Source organism: Dermochelys coriacea, chromosome 13 (genome assembly GCF_009764565.3).
Source record: "Dermochelys coriacea isolate rDerCor1 chromosome 13, rDerCor1.pri.v4, whole genome shotgun sequence".
NCBI lineage: Eukaryota > Metazoa > Chordata > Testudines > Dermochelyidae > Dermochelys > Dermochelys coriacea.
In genome coordinates this window covers 39,801,479-39,817,482 of record NC_050080.1, presented here as the reverse complement: position 1 = coordinate 39,817,482, position 16,004 = coordinate 39,801,479, and the positions used below count along the sequence as shown (strand labels likewise).

Below are 16,004 nucleotides of genomic sequence, written 5' to 3'. Positions count from 1 at the left end.
TATTTACATTCATAAGCATATTTCCATAAAGCCTTATGGGGGGCACCGTCACACCCATGACGCCTAAAAGTTGGACATCGGTGCCAATTTTTGTGAATCTGGCACCTAACATTATTTAAATCGAGGAGAGTTCAGCATCTAAGCACTTTTAAAAACCCCACTAGGTGCCGAGCTGCATTTTAAGCCCTTAGCTTTAGAAATCTGACCCTATTTATCTCCCTTAAGGTCACTGGAAAATCCCATTCTCAATTCTTGGTGTAGCATTTGGTATTAGTCAAAACTCCCCAAAATGCATTTACATAATTACTTAGGCAAAACAAGACAATCAGCTACAGAAATCATAGAATGCAGTTCCCAGTCATGCAAACCCTTGTGCATAGTCCAAATGCATCCGATGAAGTGAGCTGTAGCTCACGAAAGCTTATGCTCTAATAAATTTGTTAGTCTCTAAGGTGCCACAAGTACTCCTTTCCTTGTGCATAGGAGTGCTTTGAGCACATAAATTGTTCCAGTGAAAGGACTAGGAGAAGCACAGCCATCAAGTCACTCACATATACAAGTGTTTACAGGAGTTTTCTGCTTTAGATTTTACCTGACTAACACTCAGCCTAAGAATTTAAAATCTGGTGATTGCATGTTCAAATCTACTTTGGGGTGGGGTTCAGAATCTCAAACTAATAGCACTAATTATGCTATACAAGACAATTTGTAAATTCTAACACTTTATAATATAGTGACTGCACTTACGTTACTATTAACATGTAACTAAACTATAATTCTGCTTTGTGAAATCTGTAATTAACTACTAAATTCACACAAATCAATGAGGAACTACCAGCAGTGGCTGGAAAAAACTAATGTTTTGTCAAAATTCGAAACACGACTTTGCAATTTGAAAATGGACTGATTTTTCATGTTTTGAAATTTCCTGCAGCAATTTTTTTAAGTTTCTTGGGTATTGAAAAACTGAAAACTTCAAAACTCAAATAGCACAATGGAATATGAATGGTAATTTAACACAGTTTAACCTGAATTGTGTGCTGACAAAAATCATACTTTTTCATTGCAATGAGAGAACTATTTTTTTTAAATCAACCTAACTCAAATATGCCCAGAGCAATATGTAATTTTTTTTTTGGAAATTTAAAGACAATAATGTTTTAAAATGTATAGAACAAGACCAAGAAATAAAGGAATTATTTATAGTCTTATTTCTAATATTACAACTTTAACAATATAGTAATATGAAGAGTACAAAACATTGTTTTATATCATATTTAATACAGATATATAAATCACTAAAGTTTGGATTTTCAGATAAGCCTAAGGGAGTTAGGCACCAACACCCAAGTACCCTTCAAAGGGATGTGCATGTCTGGTCCCCTTAGGCGGTTTAGAAACCTCAACTTTTGTTCGTGTTGTGTTTTTATCACCTTCAGGACATGCTGAAAATGTTACAAAGACTACTAGGTAAAAGAAGTGAAAAAGAATAATTGTTCATAAACTTAGTAAATGCAACTGTAAAAATACACGCAGGGAGCACACTATAAATGTCATGTTTTATATAAACAACTTTTTACATATTCTAATTTCTATCTACAAATACATTATCCCAGTCTTTGACATTTTAGATCCAAAATGCATTTTCATCATTTTTTTAAAAATAATGGTACCAGAAGCTCTGAATTTATTTGAGGCCAAAGTCACAAGTATATCCCTTCAGGTATATACAATGAAAATCCAAATCAATGGATTAAAAACCCTGCTAAAATCTGCAAGATATTATCATGGTGAACACAATCCACAGATCCAAATCTTCAGAAGGTATAAATTAAAATTCCACCTTCATCTGATCCTTAGCTTTGCTTATTGTGTTTGGGTTTAAATCTTAGTTCTCACAGCCCAGAGAATCCTAAATGTATAGGGATTTCTTTTTCCTGTTTATCATTTTGCTCAGGGACTCTTTGAACTCTGTGTTCCGGATGGTATAGATGAAAGGGTCTAAAACTGGAACTAGGACTGTGTTGAATAAGGAGACCACCTTGTTTATCCTAAAGGAAGAATGATTTGAGAGTCTCATATACATAAATATCAGTGCCCCATAAAATATATTAACTACTGCCAGATGAGCAGCACAAGTAGAAAAAGCCTTTTTTTGGTCAGTGGAGGAAGGGATCTGGATGATAGTGGTTATGGTAAAGATGTATGTATGATGTCAATGTAAAAAGAAATGCACTGCCCTGCAGTATGACAGTTGTTATAAAACCTGTGAAGTCTATGATGGATGTGTCAACACAAGCCAGTTTCAGAAGTGGCCCAAGGTCACAATAGAAATGGTCAACTCGATTGTCCCTGAAGAACGGCAGGATCCACACTGGCAGTGAATGGAAGAAGATGAGCACAATTCCTCCAAGCCAACCCTGCAATGCCAAATGGAGACAGACTCTGCATGGTGTGTCATGCATGGTGGCATGATGCAATGGTCGGCATATGGCCAAATAGCAGTCGAAAGACATGGACGTCAGGATGACCTACTCCCTAGTGCCCAGGGAGAAATGGAGAAAAACAGATGGTGGTTCTGTCCGAGAGTAGGTTGGCCAGCATCTTTGGGACCACAAGTGTTGTGCTCCAGATCTCCAACAAGGAGAGTTTACAGAGGAAGAAATACATCAGAGGGTGAAGGTTTTGATCAACCCTCACAACTGTGATGATGAGGCTGTTCCCCACAAGAGTTAAGAGATACATGAATAAAATGACACCAAAGAACACCATCTGCATTCCATGAAGATTGGGAAATCCCAAGAGAATGAACTCTGATCGTTGTACACATTGCCCATATTCTCTCTCTCTCTCTCTCTCTCTCTCTCTCTCTCTCATGAGAATAAGAAATTAAGAAACATTTTAGATTTTACTACAAAGCATTAGTCTCAATTTAGTTATTTCTTAAAATTCTTTGCTAATCTTCTCTGATGAATTCCTAGGGATATCCCAATTTTTCTTTTTGGTACCATTATAAGGATAAATAAATGTAGTCTACTAGATCCATTCAAACTTGTGATAATTCCAGTAATTTTCAATGCAGGTGCACCAGAATAAGTGAGAAATGAACTTGTACCCTAATTTGTGCCTTGAAGAGGGAAGCCTTCAATTCCTACAAGAAATATTTTGGTATTTTGTTGTTCTTTGGAGAAAGAAAAATCCGCATCAGGAAAAGAAATATGAAATTAGTAAATGAACAAGGGCTTAACGCTGCTGTCACCCATATCGTTACACTTCAAGGCTCGGACTGGACCCCAGGCTCTAGGACCCCACGAGGTGGGAGGATCCTAGAGCTTGGGCTGCAGCCCACACCCAGAAGTCAACACAGCAATGAAACAGCCCTGCAGCCGAGCCCCACGAGCCCAAGTCTGTTGGCATGCACCAGCCGCCGGTGTCTAGTTGCTGAGTAGACAGACCCTTATTCTTTCACATCTTGGGTGGAATCTTGCAACTCTCCCACTTTTAGAAAAGAACCCAGGTAAACTGCCCCATATATATCAACTGTCTGTCAGCATGCAGGTCTGACAGCATCTCAGGAGCCTGCGTTTTGGCCCTTGTATTCAAGGGAGCCATGCCTGTTCCGCTGACTTCCCACATGAGTATAAGACTCCGAATATATTACTGTCACTTTGAAGGAGTACCTGAGGAAAAATAGTGCTCAGAGATGGGAGCTGTGTCTAAGCAGAGGTACTAAAGCTTTTAGAGTGCAATAAGTTTTGAACGATTTTTAAACTGCCCCTTAGTTCAGCTTGGGACCAAGGGGCAGATAAGTGATGTCAGTTTTATGAGGATCAGATCTTAGATTTCCCATGTCAGCAACAAAAGGGTTATTCCCATCTAAAAGTGATAGAGGCAGATCCTTGTACAGTGGGAGTGTTGCAGGACCCCTTAATCAAGCAACCTCCAATTTGCATCACAAACTCTACCCCAGATGGCCTAGTGGCATCCCAATTTTCAAGCCATTATCCCTACGCACATGGGTTTTGGAGCGATTGGAATATTAAAGTCAGCTCCTAATTTGGGGTCTGTATCTGATGGACTCTCAGCCCAAATGACCTCAGTTGACTAACACTAACCCTGGACCACATTAAATGTTGCAGTTCACAAAGCAATCTGACTATTTATATGCACTTTAGAGCACTGTGAAGGATTGGCCCTTAAACCAGAAGCTTTGGTCATATGCCAAATCTTACAAAAAGAGGACATGAGCTGAAGTAGGCAGCATGCACAAGCTGCATTCTCAGAATGCTGCTGCGGTCTGGACCCAAAGACAGAAAACACGGGGTTAAATTGGCCAGATCTATCTCTTGGAGCTAGCCAGTTTCACTGATGCAAGGCTGTCTGAAAACTCTCGGGTAAGCAAAGATGGCCTAGTCCCGATGCCCATGTTCTCCTGCTTGTCAGCCTACTCCCAATAACGTTACTTTCTCTGGACACCAGCAGAGATCAGCCCTGAGTGCGTTGGTATTGTCTGTGGCAGATCAGAGCCAGAACTCTCAGAGTTCTTAGGCCCTGATTCTGCAAAGGAGTTAGGATGGGATTTTCAAAGAAACTTAAGGAATCGAGGCATCCAGATCTCACTGCGTTTAAATTAGAATTGGACACCTAACTCTTTTAGGCATGTTTGTCCCTTAGCTTTAAACAAAACTGAGTCCTGAGTCACAAGTATGATCCTCAGGTCATGGAATACTGTGCCTCTAAAGTCAAGGGAGATACCACGGCTAAAAAACTGTCGTACAATCAATGGACCATAAAACCCACAAATCCAGATTTTCAAATGGGAACACGGGCATAATTCAACTGAGTTAGGCACTTTCAAACATTAGTTGTTCTGCTTGGATTGGTCACAGTTTTTGTAGTCCACAGAATCCCAGTTGTTTAGGGATGTCTTTTTCTCCTCATGATTTTTCTCAACACTTCTTTGAACTCTGTGTTGCTGTGGGTACAGATGAAAGAATTTAAAAGTGGAACTAACATTGCATTAAGCAGGAATACCACCTTTTTTATCCCTAATAAAGAATCAGTGGTTTCTTTGGAAGGGACTCTGATGGGTCATCTAGGCCATGCCCAGGTGCTAAAGTAGGACTAAGTATTATCTAAATCATCCCTGACAGGTGTTTCTTGGATCTTTGCCATTGAAGGCTTTTAAGAGCAGGTTAAACAATCTCCCCAGGCAACTTGTTCAGTGCTTAACTATCCTTAGAGTTAGGAAGTTTTCCCTAATGTCTAACCTAAATCTCCCTTGCTGCAATTTAAGGCCATTACTTCTCCTTATCCACTGAGGACAGGACAAGAACAATTTATCACCCTCCTCTTTATAATAACCCTTTATGTACTTGAAAACTGTTATATCCTATCTCAGTCTCCTCCAGACTAAACAAACAATATTTTTTTAAATCTTTCCTCATAGATCAGGTTTTCTAGACCTATAATCATTTTTGCTGCTCTCCAGTGGACTTTCTCCAATTTGTCCACATCTTTCCCAAAGTGTGGTGCCCAGAACCAGACACAATTCTCCAGCTGAAACCTTATTAGTGCTGGGTGGAGAGGAAGAATTGCTGCTCATTTCTTGCTTACACTTTGGCTAATACATCCCAGTATAGCGGGGTGGTCACCTGCTCCGGCCCTGAAAGGGTTAAAGCCTGCCCTTGGAGAGGGCTGAGGTTGAAAGAAAAGGCTAGGCTGGTTGGGGAAACAGCCACAGCAAGCCCTATAAAAGGGCTGTGAGCCAGGAGCTCAGGGAGAAAGAGTCTTTCTCTAGCTTCTGAGAGAGAAGGACCTGGCTGCCTGGGAGCTGAGCAGGGCACCTAGAGTGGAGCAGTTGGGGGAAGGCCAGAGGAGCTGGGGAGCTCCAGCCTGGGAAACCCCCAGGCTGAGGCCTTGCTAAAGGTCAGGAAAGGTACTGGGGCTACAGAGGGGCAGCCCAGGGTTCGGCAGAGGCAGCTGGTCCAACCCCCCTTGTCAATGATGAGTGGTTTACAGACTGCAGTCTGCCCCAGTGAGTGGGGGCTAGATGGTGACTGGCAGTAGCCACTGGGGCAAGGTGGGGATAGAGGGTTGGGGGTTCCCCTGGGTGGGGAGACCCAGATTGTGGGTTACTGCTGGGGGCAGAATCCTGATGTACAGGGGCACCGGGGTCCAGGAGGGACTCGGGGGCCAGTGGCAGGCGAGACACTGGCCTGCAGAGGGCGCTCTGGGCTGGAAGAGCTAATTCCCCAGGACAACCAGCAGGAGGTGCCACACCTGTGAGTCATTGCCTTGACACACCCAGAATAATGTTCCCCCCCCTTTTTTTTTAACAGTGTTACATTCTTGAGTCATAATTAGTTTGTGATCCACTATAAACCCCCGATCCTTTTCTGCAGTACTCCTTCCTAGATAGTCATTTCGTATTTGATTATTCCTTCCTAAGTGGAGTACTTTGCATTTGTCCTTATCGAATGGCATTCTGTTTATTTCAGGCCATTTCTCCAGTTTGTCAAGATCATTTTGATTTCTAATCCTGTCCTCCAAAGCACTTGTAACCCCTCCCAGATTGATGCAATCCACAAACGTTATAAGTGTGCTCTTTATGCCATTATCTAAGTCATTGATGAAGACATTGAATAGAACTGGACCCAGGACAGAGCCCTGTGGGACTCCACTCAATATGATGCTCTTCCAGGTTGACTGTGAATTACTGATAACTACTCTCTGAATACGGTTTCCCAATCAGTTGGGCACCCACAATTTAGAAGGTTTATTGACACTATATTTCCCTAGTTTATGAGAAGATCATGTGAGAGAATATCTAAAGCCTCACTATAGTCAAGATATAGCATATCTATTGCTTCCCCCCCATGCACAAGGTTAAAGGCTATTAGGTTGGTTTGGGTTGAGGATCTCATGTACATAAAGATCACTGCTCAGTGAAATATACTGTACACCAGTGACACAAGTAGAAAATTCCAGTTTTTTGCCACTTGTGGAAGGGATCCGAATGAAAGTAGACATTATAAAGATGTATTCAGTGCTCACCAACAGAAGTTGGTCCAATTAAAGATATTACTTCATCCACCTGGTCTCTCTAACAATGTAAGATGTCAATGTCAATGTGAATGAGTTGTCCTGAAGAATGACGGTTACTCTAAAATTCATGAACTCTGTTCTGGAGGTGTCAGCCTAGGCCACTTTTAGAATGGGTCCAACACCACAACTGAAATGCTTGGTACTGTTATCCCCAGTCACTGTAAACCAACATAGCCCCTTTTCTGATCTACACCTGCTGAAAACCTGGCTCAGAGGTTTAAAGTAGGAAAGACTCTCTCAGTGCTTCTGGGGACATTCCACATAGACCAATCCATGCACATTTTTTCCTCACTATAAAAGGGTCAAATGTATTTCTTTCAGCCCTTCTAAACCCTTTATAGTTACCTGACAAGCAGATTGCAAAGTCTGTGGATGAGCTTCATGTTTAAAAATCCAGCTGCTTTCCTCACTGGCAAGCCATTTAGATAGAATATAAAGCTCACACCAATACCACGCCCACAGACACTCAGCACTCACACAATACCCCAACCATCAAAATGAGACCGGAGTATTACAGCCCACAGGAGACTAGGCTATTATATGCTATTGAAAGACTCCTGTTGATCTCAATGAGGCTTGACTCAAGCCCTTCATTGCTATTAGTTGCATTCCAGTAGCACCTCAAGGACCGTACTGAGATCAGTGTCTTTATACTGGGCACCGTAGACACACACACAGTAAATTACCACATGCTCATTTGAAAATCCCAATTTAAGGGACATCTCAATCCATGATGGAGCTAGAAATTTAAACCATTTCTTCTGTATCACATCCTACCAGACGACCCTTCCTTTCAATTCTTCCCAATAGAGCTGGATCCAAAAATCTTTTGAAGACAATGGTGAGACCGTCATGGACTTCAGTGGACTCAGATCCTTATGTGGAAATTTTCAAAAGCATGAAGGGCATTGCGGTGACCAATTCCTGTTATAAGTCAATGGGAGTTGCATGCCCATCTCCTGTCCTGGCCTTTGAAAATCTCTCCTTTGTTATGGCTTGGTCTTCACTGTGAAAATAAGTGTTTTCTCCTAATGAGAAGGATAACTTGGTGTAGTGGAAACAGGGCACAGGTAGTTTAGCCTTGATGTAGCTCATCAAAGTCAATCCTCTCCCTTCCACCTGCTTTTTACCTTAACTAATAATAAGATTAAAAACTACATTTACCTTGTCTCCATTGGAACTATGAATGTCAATGTGAAAACACACCTTGTTTGCAGTGAAGGTCAACAGTCTGTGGGGAAAACCAGGAAATGATCTAATTTCTTTACCCTCCCAGGAACCATAGACATTCTGACCCAGTCTTTCTCTTGCTCATAGCTTTCCTCAAGGCTGTTTTCACCTCTTTGTTCCTTATGGGATATATGAAGGGGTTCAGCAAGGGGGTTAGGACAGTGTTGAGGACAGACACAGCCTTGTTGGGACTGAGCGAGGAATGGGCCAGGGGTTTCAAATACATTAAGATAATGGCACTGTACAGTATGGAGACCACAGTGAGATGGGACGTGCAGATGGAAAACGCCTTCTGGTGTGCACGGGTGGAGTGGATGTGGAGTATAATAGTGGTGATGTAGGTGTATTACACCACACTGCAGAGGAGGCTGGTTGATATGATGGTGACGGACGCCAGGTAACCAAGGAACTCAGTGACACTTGTGTCTGCACAGGCCAGGTTCAAGAAGGGCCAATGTCACAGTAAAAATGGTCGACTATGTTCTTGGTACAGAACGGTAACTGCAGGAGCAAAGCAGCCTGGGAGAGGATAACCAAGAAACTCAATGCCCAGGCTCCCAGGGCCAAAAGAAAGCAGACTTTCTCGGTCATGATGGTGCTGTAGTGCAAGGGTTTGCATACAGTGATATTGTGGTCAAAGGACATGGCTAATAGAATCAGGAACTCAGTGAGGGCCATGAAGAAGTGGAAGAATGACTGCACCAGGCAGCAATAAACACAGATGGTCATTCTGGCCACCAAGAACATCTCCAACATTTGGGCACAATGGCAGTGGTGTACCAGATCTCCAGGAAGGAAATTTTGCTAAGGAAGAAAAACATCGGGGCCTGGAGATGCTGGTCAGCCCTTACGATTACAGTGATGAGGCCATTCCCTGCTAGAGTGAGAAGGTATATGAAGATGATGACAAATAAGACCATATGCCGCCTCTGAAGACTTGGGATGGATGACAGCTGGATGAACTCTCTTATGGGTGACCAATTCTCCACACCTATGTTTATAAAAATTAAAAAAAGTAGGTTGATTACTTGGGTCTCTTAAGAGACCTGCAGCTGATTCACAGGTTTCATAGCCTGGGTTCCAGCCTGAGACTGACCGTCTACACAGCAATTTTATAGCCCTGCAGGCTAGCCCCAGGAGCCAGAGTCAGCTGACCCAGGTCTGAGACTCAGTGCCATGAGTCTTTTATCTCAAGGTAGACATACAGATGGATGGGTTAGAATTAGATAGAGATCACATAGAACAATGGCCATAAAGAATACAGAGAAAACCCAATATCTATCTGTCTGAATGGAGGGATAAATTCACTGGATAACATAGCCACAAAAGCTCCAGTTAGACTTAACTAAAAATTAAGAATATTTTACACTATATTTTTTTCTGGAGTTTGTATAGGATGATCCTGAATTCCTTTCTGGTTAGAAGTATAATAATATTTTTCATTTAACTGCATCTCTTCTGATTTGTATTTTCCTGTACCAACACATTCAGGAACAACATTGATCAGGAAAAATATTCTGTCATATGGTATACATTTTAAAAATATAGTTATAATTTTGATGCTATCTCATTGAGGACCACAAAAGGAGGGATAGATAGATAATAATGTTGCTACAATATAACTAAAGCTTTGACTTACCTCCTTCAATGGCCAGTGACTGATTCATAAGGTGAAGCTAGTATCTCCACATTTTTGCAGCAAATAGGGAAAACCCCACAAGATCAGATTCAGATCTTGTGGGGTTTATCTACCTTCTTTTATGGCCCATCATTGCTGTATATGAACTATTTTCTTCTAAGGAAATAGGAATATTATAGTAGGAATTTCAACCTAATAACACTGATACTTGGGTGTTCATTGGCAGTGCTGTCACAAGTGCAGTGGATATTATTTTCTTTAAACACAAATCAACAGAAGTAAGTTTGAAAGGGATCAAAATACTGCGGAGCATTTTCTAAATTAAATATTTTTAATTTCTGTGTTGTGTTGCTAGAAGTTTACAAGATGAGTTTCTTAATGAAATCCACTCTATTTGCACCCTGAGCCTTGTCATTCTTTATTCTTCTTTTCAAATCTTATTAATTGCAAGAAAATGTTACAGAAAGATATTGTGTGTCGCCATCATTTCTGTCTCAAAATTAGCAGATAGAGAAGATCCTGAAACAAATCCAATCTCTCTACTCTGAGTAAGTGTTTCATAGATCTGAAACTAGTTGGAGTAGAAGTTAAGACTTGCTTATTATATCCTATTTTAGGGCCTGATCCAAAGTCAATTGAAGTCAGCAAAAAGACTCCCATAGATTTCAGAAAGCATTGGATCAAGCCCCATATAATTATTCCCTCACTAGAAATAATTATTGTCTGATGATCTTAAGTTTGTGCAGGATTCAATCCCTAGAGTTCCCAAAGCATTACCCTTGGGAAGTATTTCAATAACATCAGCATTTTAATTGTTAGTCATTCATAAGCAATTAAGTCCACCATTCTCTCGTTGTTTAGAAGTATGTTATGTTCTTATGGTCAGAAGTACATTGATCTTGTTCTGGCCCTCTACATCTGAGAGATTTCAGAGTAGCAGCCGTGTTAGTCTGTATTCGCAAAAAGAAAAGGAGTACTTGTGGCACCTTAGAGACTAACAAATTTATTAGAGCATAAGCTTTCGTGAGCTACAGCTCACTTCATCGGATGCATTTGGTGGAAAAAAAAATCCCATTTTTTTCCACCAAATGCATCCGATGAAGTGAGCTGTAGCTCACGAAAGCTTATGCTCTAATAAATTTGTTAGTCTCTAAGGTGCCACAAGTACTCCTTTTCTTTTTACATCTGAGAGAATATCACTCCTACTGTTATTTCAGCTGAACACAAAAGTTATGGCAAACTCATGTTCACCCTTTACGGTCTAACCCAGAGCTCTCTGAAGTCAATGAAGAGACTCAGTGTTGAAAACAACTTGTGTAGCACCTAAAAGCCCCAGCTAGGTAAGAATCCCATTGTGCTAGTCAAGGAACAAATATTTTTCTCAGTATCCCCTGCTGCTGTATACATTGAGTGCTTATGCAAAGTCAGTGCGGGAGCTTCCTCTTTAAAAGTCAATGTCTTTTCTTCTCTGGATTTACCACATCCAAAAAGTCACAGCAGTCACCTGCTTTTACAACAGAGAATACTCGTGCTCTGTTTTCTTGCAGAGAGTAACGAATATGAGGGTTTTTTAATTTATCTTTGCTTGATGGCCACTTTCCAAGGTAAGGGGAGCATGGACAGGATGGGAAGGTGGCTGAGGGTTACCAGGGTGACGGGGATGAGTCCAGATGTGTCAATATTCATTGTACCTTCCCTCTAGGTGGCCAGTCACAGATTCAGCTGGTCCAGTCTGGGGCAGAAATTAAAAAGCCCAGAGATTCTCTCAAGATATCATGTAAAACTTCAGGGTTCACGCTCACTAGCTATTACATGAGCTGGCTCCAGCAGTCTCCTGGGAAAGGATTGGCGTGGGTTGGAAGAATTGACCCTGAAGATGGTGTTACCATCTACTCCCAGTCCTTTAAAGACAGATTCACCATCAGCACCATGTACCTGCAACTCAGCAGCCTGAGAGCAGAAGACACGACTGTGTATTACTGTGCTAGACACACAGTGAGAGGCAACCCAGACATAGCCATGCAAAAACTGAGTGTGAGTACCATTGAATCAGAGGCCTTAGTTATGCTACAAAATGAAAAGGTCATTTCAAGCAAAAGCACTAGGGGATCAGTGCAGGATTATCACATATATACCTGTCTGTTCTATTCCACTCTGGTAATCTCTATTCTATTCTATTCCTTTCCATTACTGATCCATTCAGGATTTTGTCCCCTCATTTTTAAATAACTTCAGTTTTGGGGATATCGACCACTCCTCTTGGGAGTGTATGTAACCCTACAAAACATCTCAATAGTAACTTGAAGACTTTTTTTTTAATTGAAGTGAGCAAGAAGAAATTCAGATATGTGGAGAGAAAATAATAGACTAAAGCCATATGATGTAAAAGGCTGCCACAAACTTCCTTCCTAAGAAGAAAATCTTTAATAAGAATCCCTAACTCGTAAACAGCACTTTTCAGCAGTAGATCTCAAATCACTAACAGTTTTTAGTATATTTAACCTCTCTGTCCTCCTGTGAGGTGCAGAAGTGTTGCCATCCCCCTTTTACAGACAGAGAAGCTAAATGACATGCCCAAAGTCACACATGAAGTCTGTGGGGGAACAGAGAATTGTACCTCTGCCTCCCAAGTCCTAGACTAGCACCTGGCCCTAACCACTCGATGATCCTTCCTTTAGGTTGTGTTTTATTACAACCTGTGTGTCCTTAAACAAATTGCTAATCAGTGTAGTTCAAGAACTGATCTGCATTTCAATATTTTAAAATGTTCACAATGCCTCAGATTTCCCACTTTTCATCAACAGAACATGCATGGAAGGCCTGAAGGATACGTAATGTGCAGAACTGTTAGGAGCGGGTTCTGATACTCCTACTCTGAGTAATATCTCATTCCATGGGTGGGTCTGTGAAAGAGAATAGAACTGCTAGTGCAGTACAGTGATACTAAACCTGGGATTTTCAAGGAATACCCACTTCAGGTCAATGGACATTGGACGCTGAAGTGAAACAAACAAAGATCATAATCTATCCCTTGGTTTGTCAAGTGTCATTCTTAAAATACTCTGTTCTCTTCCAAGTGCAACAAAGATAAGAATTTCATAGCAGCCGAGGGTATGGGGCTGACCAATTCCCACTCATTGTAATTGGAGTTGAGTGTTCAACTATATTAGGCAGTTTTGAAATCTCAGCTAAAAACCACAAATGTAGTAAGATATGAGAAAAACAACAATGAAACATAAACCCAATAGCCCTAAAACTGCATTAGCAGAGTGACCAAATATTTCAATACCACTTCATCAAAACTCACATTCATGCTTCAAAGGTCAGAATCTTCCATGCTTTTACTTACTGAGTAGTACTTTATACTGCAAATATTCCCATTGCGGTGAAGAGCTATATTGTAGTGCTTAGCACAAGAAAGCACTTCCACCAGTGAATGGTGCTGCAACTGAATTTGTGTGTTAAGATGTTGCCTTGTATGTGGTTATGTTGTGGTATTTGAGGTTGCGGTGGGGGTTGTGTGTTAGCAGGAAGTTCAGTCCTGCCTATGTGTGCTGGAGTTGGCAATTACATTGTTCCAATAAATCCTTGTGGTTCTGTAAGGGAACATTACAATGTACCGCCCAATGTGAGGAATGATTGCCCCATCAGGGGGCCCATATACCTCTAAATGGCTGATTCTGCCACCATTACTATCAATGTTATTGAGACCCCCAGCTACAAGATTGTGCCCACTTCTGGGGTCTGCACCTCAACGAGTATGTTGAAAAATTGGAAAGGGTTCAGAAAAGAGCCATGAGAATGATCTGGTATCTGGAAAACGAGCCTTGTATTAATAGACTGAAGCAGCTCAAGGGATTTAGTTTATCCAGGAGAATGTTAAGAGGTGAATTCATCATGGGCTACAACTGCCAACATGGGGATGCTATTTCTGGAGTCGATAATCTAATTGAAAAAGGCCTAACGAGCGCCAGCGACTGGCAGGTGAAGCTAGACAAATTCAGGTTAGAATTAGGGTGCAAAGTTGTAACAGTGAGAGTATTTACTTCTTGGAACCACCTACAACGGCCTGGGGTAGATTCGCCATCGCTTGAAGTCAGGACTGGATGTTTTCTAAATGTCTCTGCCCTAAACCAAAAAGAAGTTATGGGCTTCCTGCCGAGATTACTGGGTGAGGTTCTTTGGCCTGGGTTATAGAGGAGGTCACAAGATGATCACTTCTAGCCTCATAATCCATGACTCAGTGAAGTGTATCTTATGCCATAACTTGTCCTATTGCGCTAGATTGTTACTTAACCCAGTGGTTCTCAAAGCCGGTCCGCCACTTGTTCAGGGAATGCATGTCCCTTGGACCGCGCCGCTTTCCGCAGCCTCCATTGGCCTGGAGCGGCGAACCACGGCCAGTGGGAGCTGCGATCGGCCAAACCGGTGGACACAGCAGTAAACAAACCGGTCCGGCCCACCAGGGGCTTTCCCTGAACAAGCGGCAGACCGGCTTTCAGTGACTTAACCCACTCCCCCAGGTATGTCACTCAGTAAGAGGGAGTGAGAACTCATTTATGACTCCATTTGTGCTTCCAAGACCTTGCATCCAAGAATCTTAATTTCATACCCCTTGAACTCAATTTGAGCCAGCTCAGGTCGGGATGGGAATGATTTACTGCTATAATATTTCAGCAGAAAATAGCCCACTCCAACTCCTGTAAAGTCAAAGGGAGTCCTTCCACTGACCTCAATGGGAGTTTGATCAGTCTTTTTATGCCACAACCTTGGAAGGATAAATGTGAAAAATTTTGATGAAGAAGCCTATCTTTGAGACACAATGACCTCCGGGGCTATTCCTCTGTGGTAGAAGCCTTGTTTCAAGCTCTGCCTAAATTAAGGATCCTACCCTTTGCCCTAAAAGGCATTGCTGAGGGGATGAGTGAATCCACACCATGAGCAAGCCGAACAGAATCCAGACCAGTGTCATGCTACTTTTTATCCCCACCTGCTTCTGAAGGCTATGAGTGTTTATACAAAGTCAGCTGGGAGCTTCCTGTTTAAAAAGCCAAGCTCTTGTCCACTTTGCGATAACCATTTTGAAAAACCAGGGCTGTCACCTCCTTTTACAGTGAAGCATATTCGTGCTTGGCTTCACAGCAGAGGATAATTATGAGGCATTTTTTAATTTACCTTTGCTTGGTGGCAGCTTATGCTGGTAATTTGAAAACATGGGGAATTTATAGAAAACTGGGTTAATGGGGATGAATCTGGAATGTCAATATTTATTATCTACCTTCCCTGCAGGTGTCCAGTTGGAAATTCAGCTGGTCCAATCTGGTGCAGAAATGAAGAAGCCCGGCGAGTCTGTGAAGCTACCCTGTAAAACCTCAGGGTTCACTTTCACTTCTGTCTACATGCAGTGGGTGAGGCAGGCTCCCGGGAAAGGCCTGCTTTGGCTAGAAAGAATAGCCCCTGAAGATGGCTTTACCAGCTATTCCCAGTCATTTAAAGACAGAATCTCCATCACCGCAGATAATTCCATCAGCACTGCGTATCTGCAAGTCAGCAGCCTGAAAACAGAAGACACTGCTGTGTATTACTGTGCTATACACACAGTGAGCAGAATCCAGTTCATAGCCATGCAAAAGCTCTCAGTGAGAGAGCAGCACTGGATCACAGATTATACCTATGGTACAGCCCTTCCAGGCCACATCTACTCTATTTCCGTTGTAGGGCACTGTAGGGATATCTGCTATACATATTTCTATTCTGTTCTGTTCTATTCACATTCGTATGTGTTCAAGAATTCGTATCTCTAAATTTTATTTGTTCCTAATTGCAAGATATGCACCACTTCCCCTGAAATATCCTTGCACTCGAGAAACATCTCACCAGGAAGAAGATTTTATAAAATTCTACTGCACACGACTAAATGAATGAAAGAAAAACTGAAGGAATATTTAAGTTATGTCCACATTTTGAGCTGTACGTCTGCATTCCAAGCTAGAGGGGACATATCCTCGATTGTTCTGACTGAGCTCTT

At 41.8% G+C, this 16,004-nt stretch overlaps 1 protein-coding gene and 1 pseudogene across 1 annotated transcript; both read right to left on the bottom strand.

Moving 5' to 3' along the window:
* Positions 1-1,912: 1,912 nt before the first annotated feature.
* LOC119841699 lies at positions 1,913-3,263 on the bottom strand (annotated as a pseudogene).
* A 5,108-nt stretch (positions 3,264-8,371) lies between these two features.
* On the bottom strand, positions 8,372-9,257 carry LOC119841698 (olfactory receptor 6X1-like). Its single transcript, XM_038369223.1, is given in 3 exon segments — positions 8,372-8,784; positions 8,787-9,092; positions 9,095-9,257. Coding segments are annotated over 3 exon segments (882 nt in total).
* Positions 9,258-16,004: the final 6,747 nt, after the last annotated feature.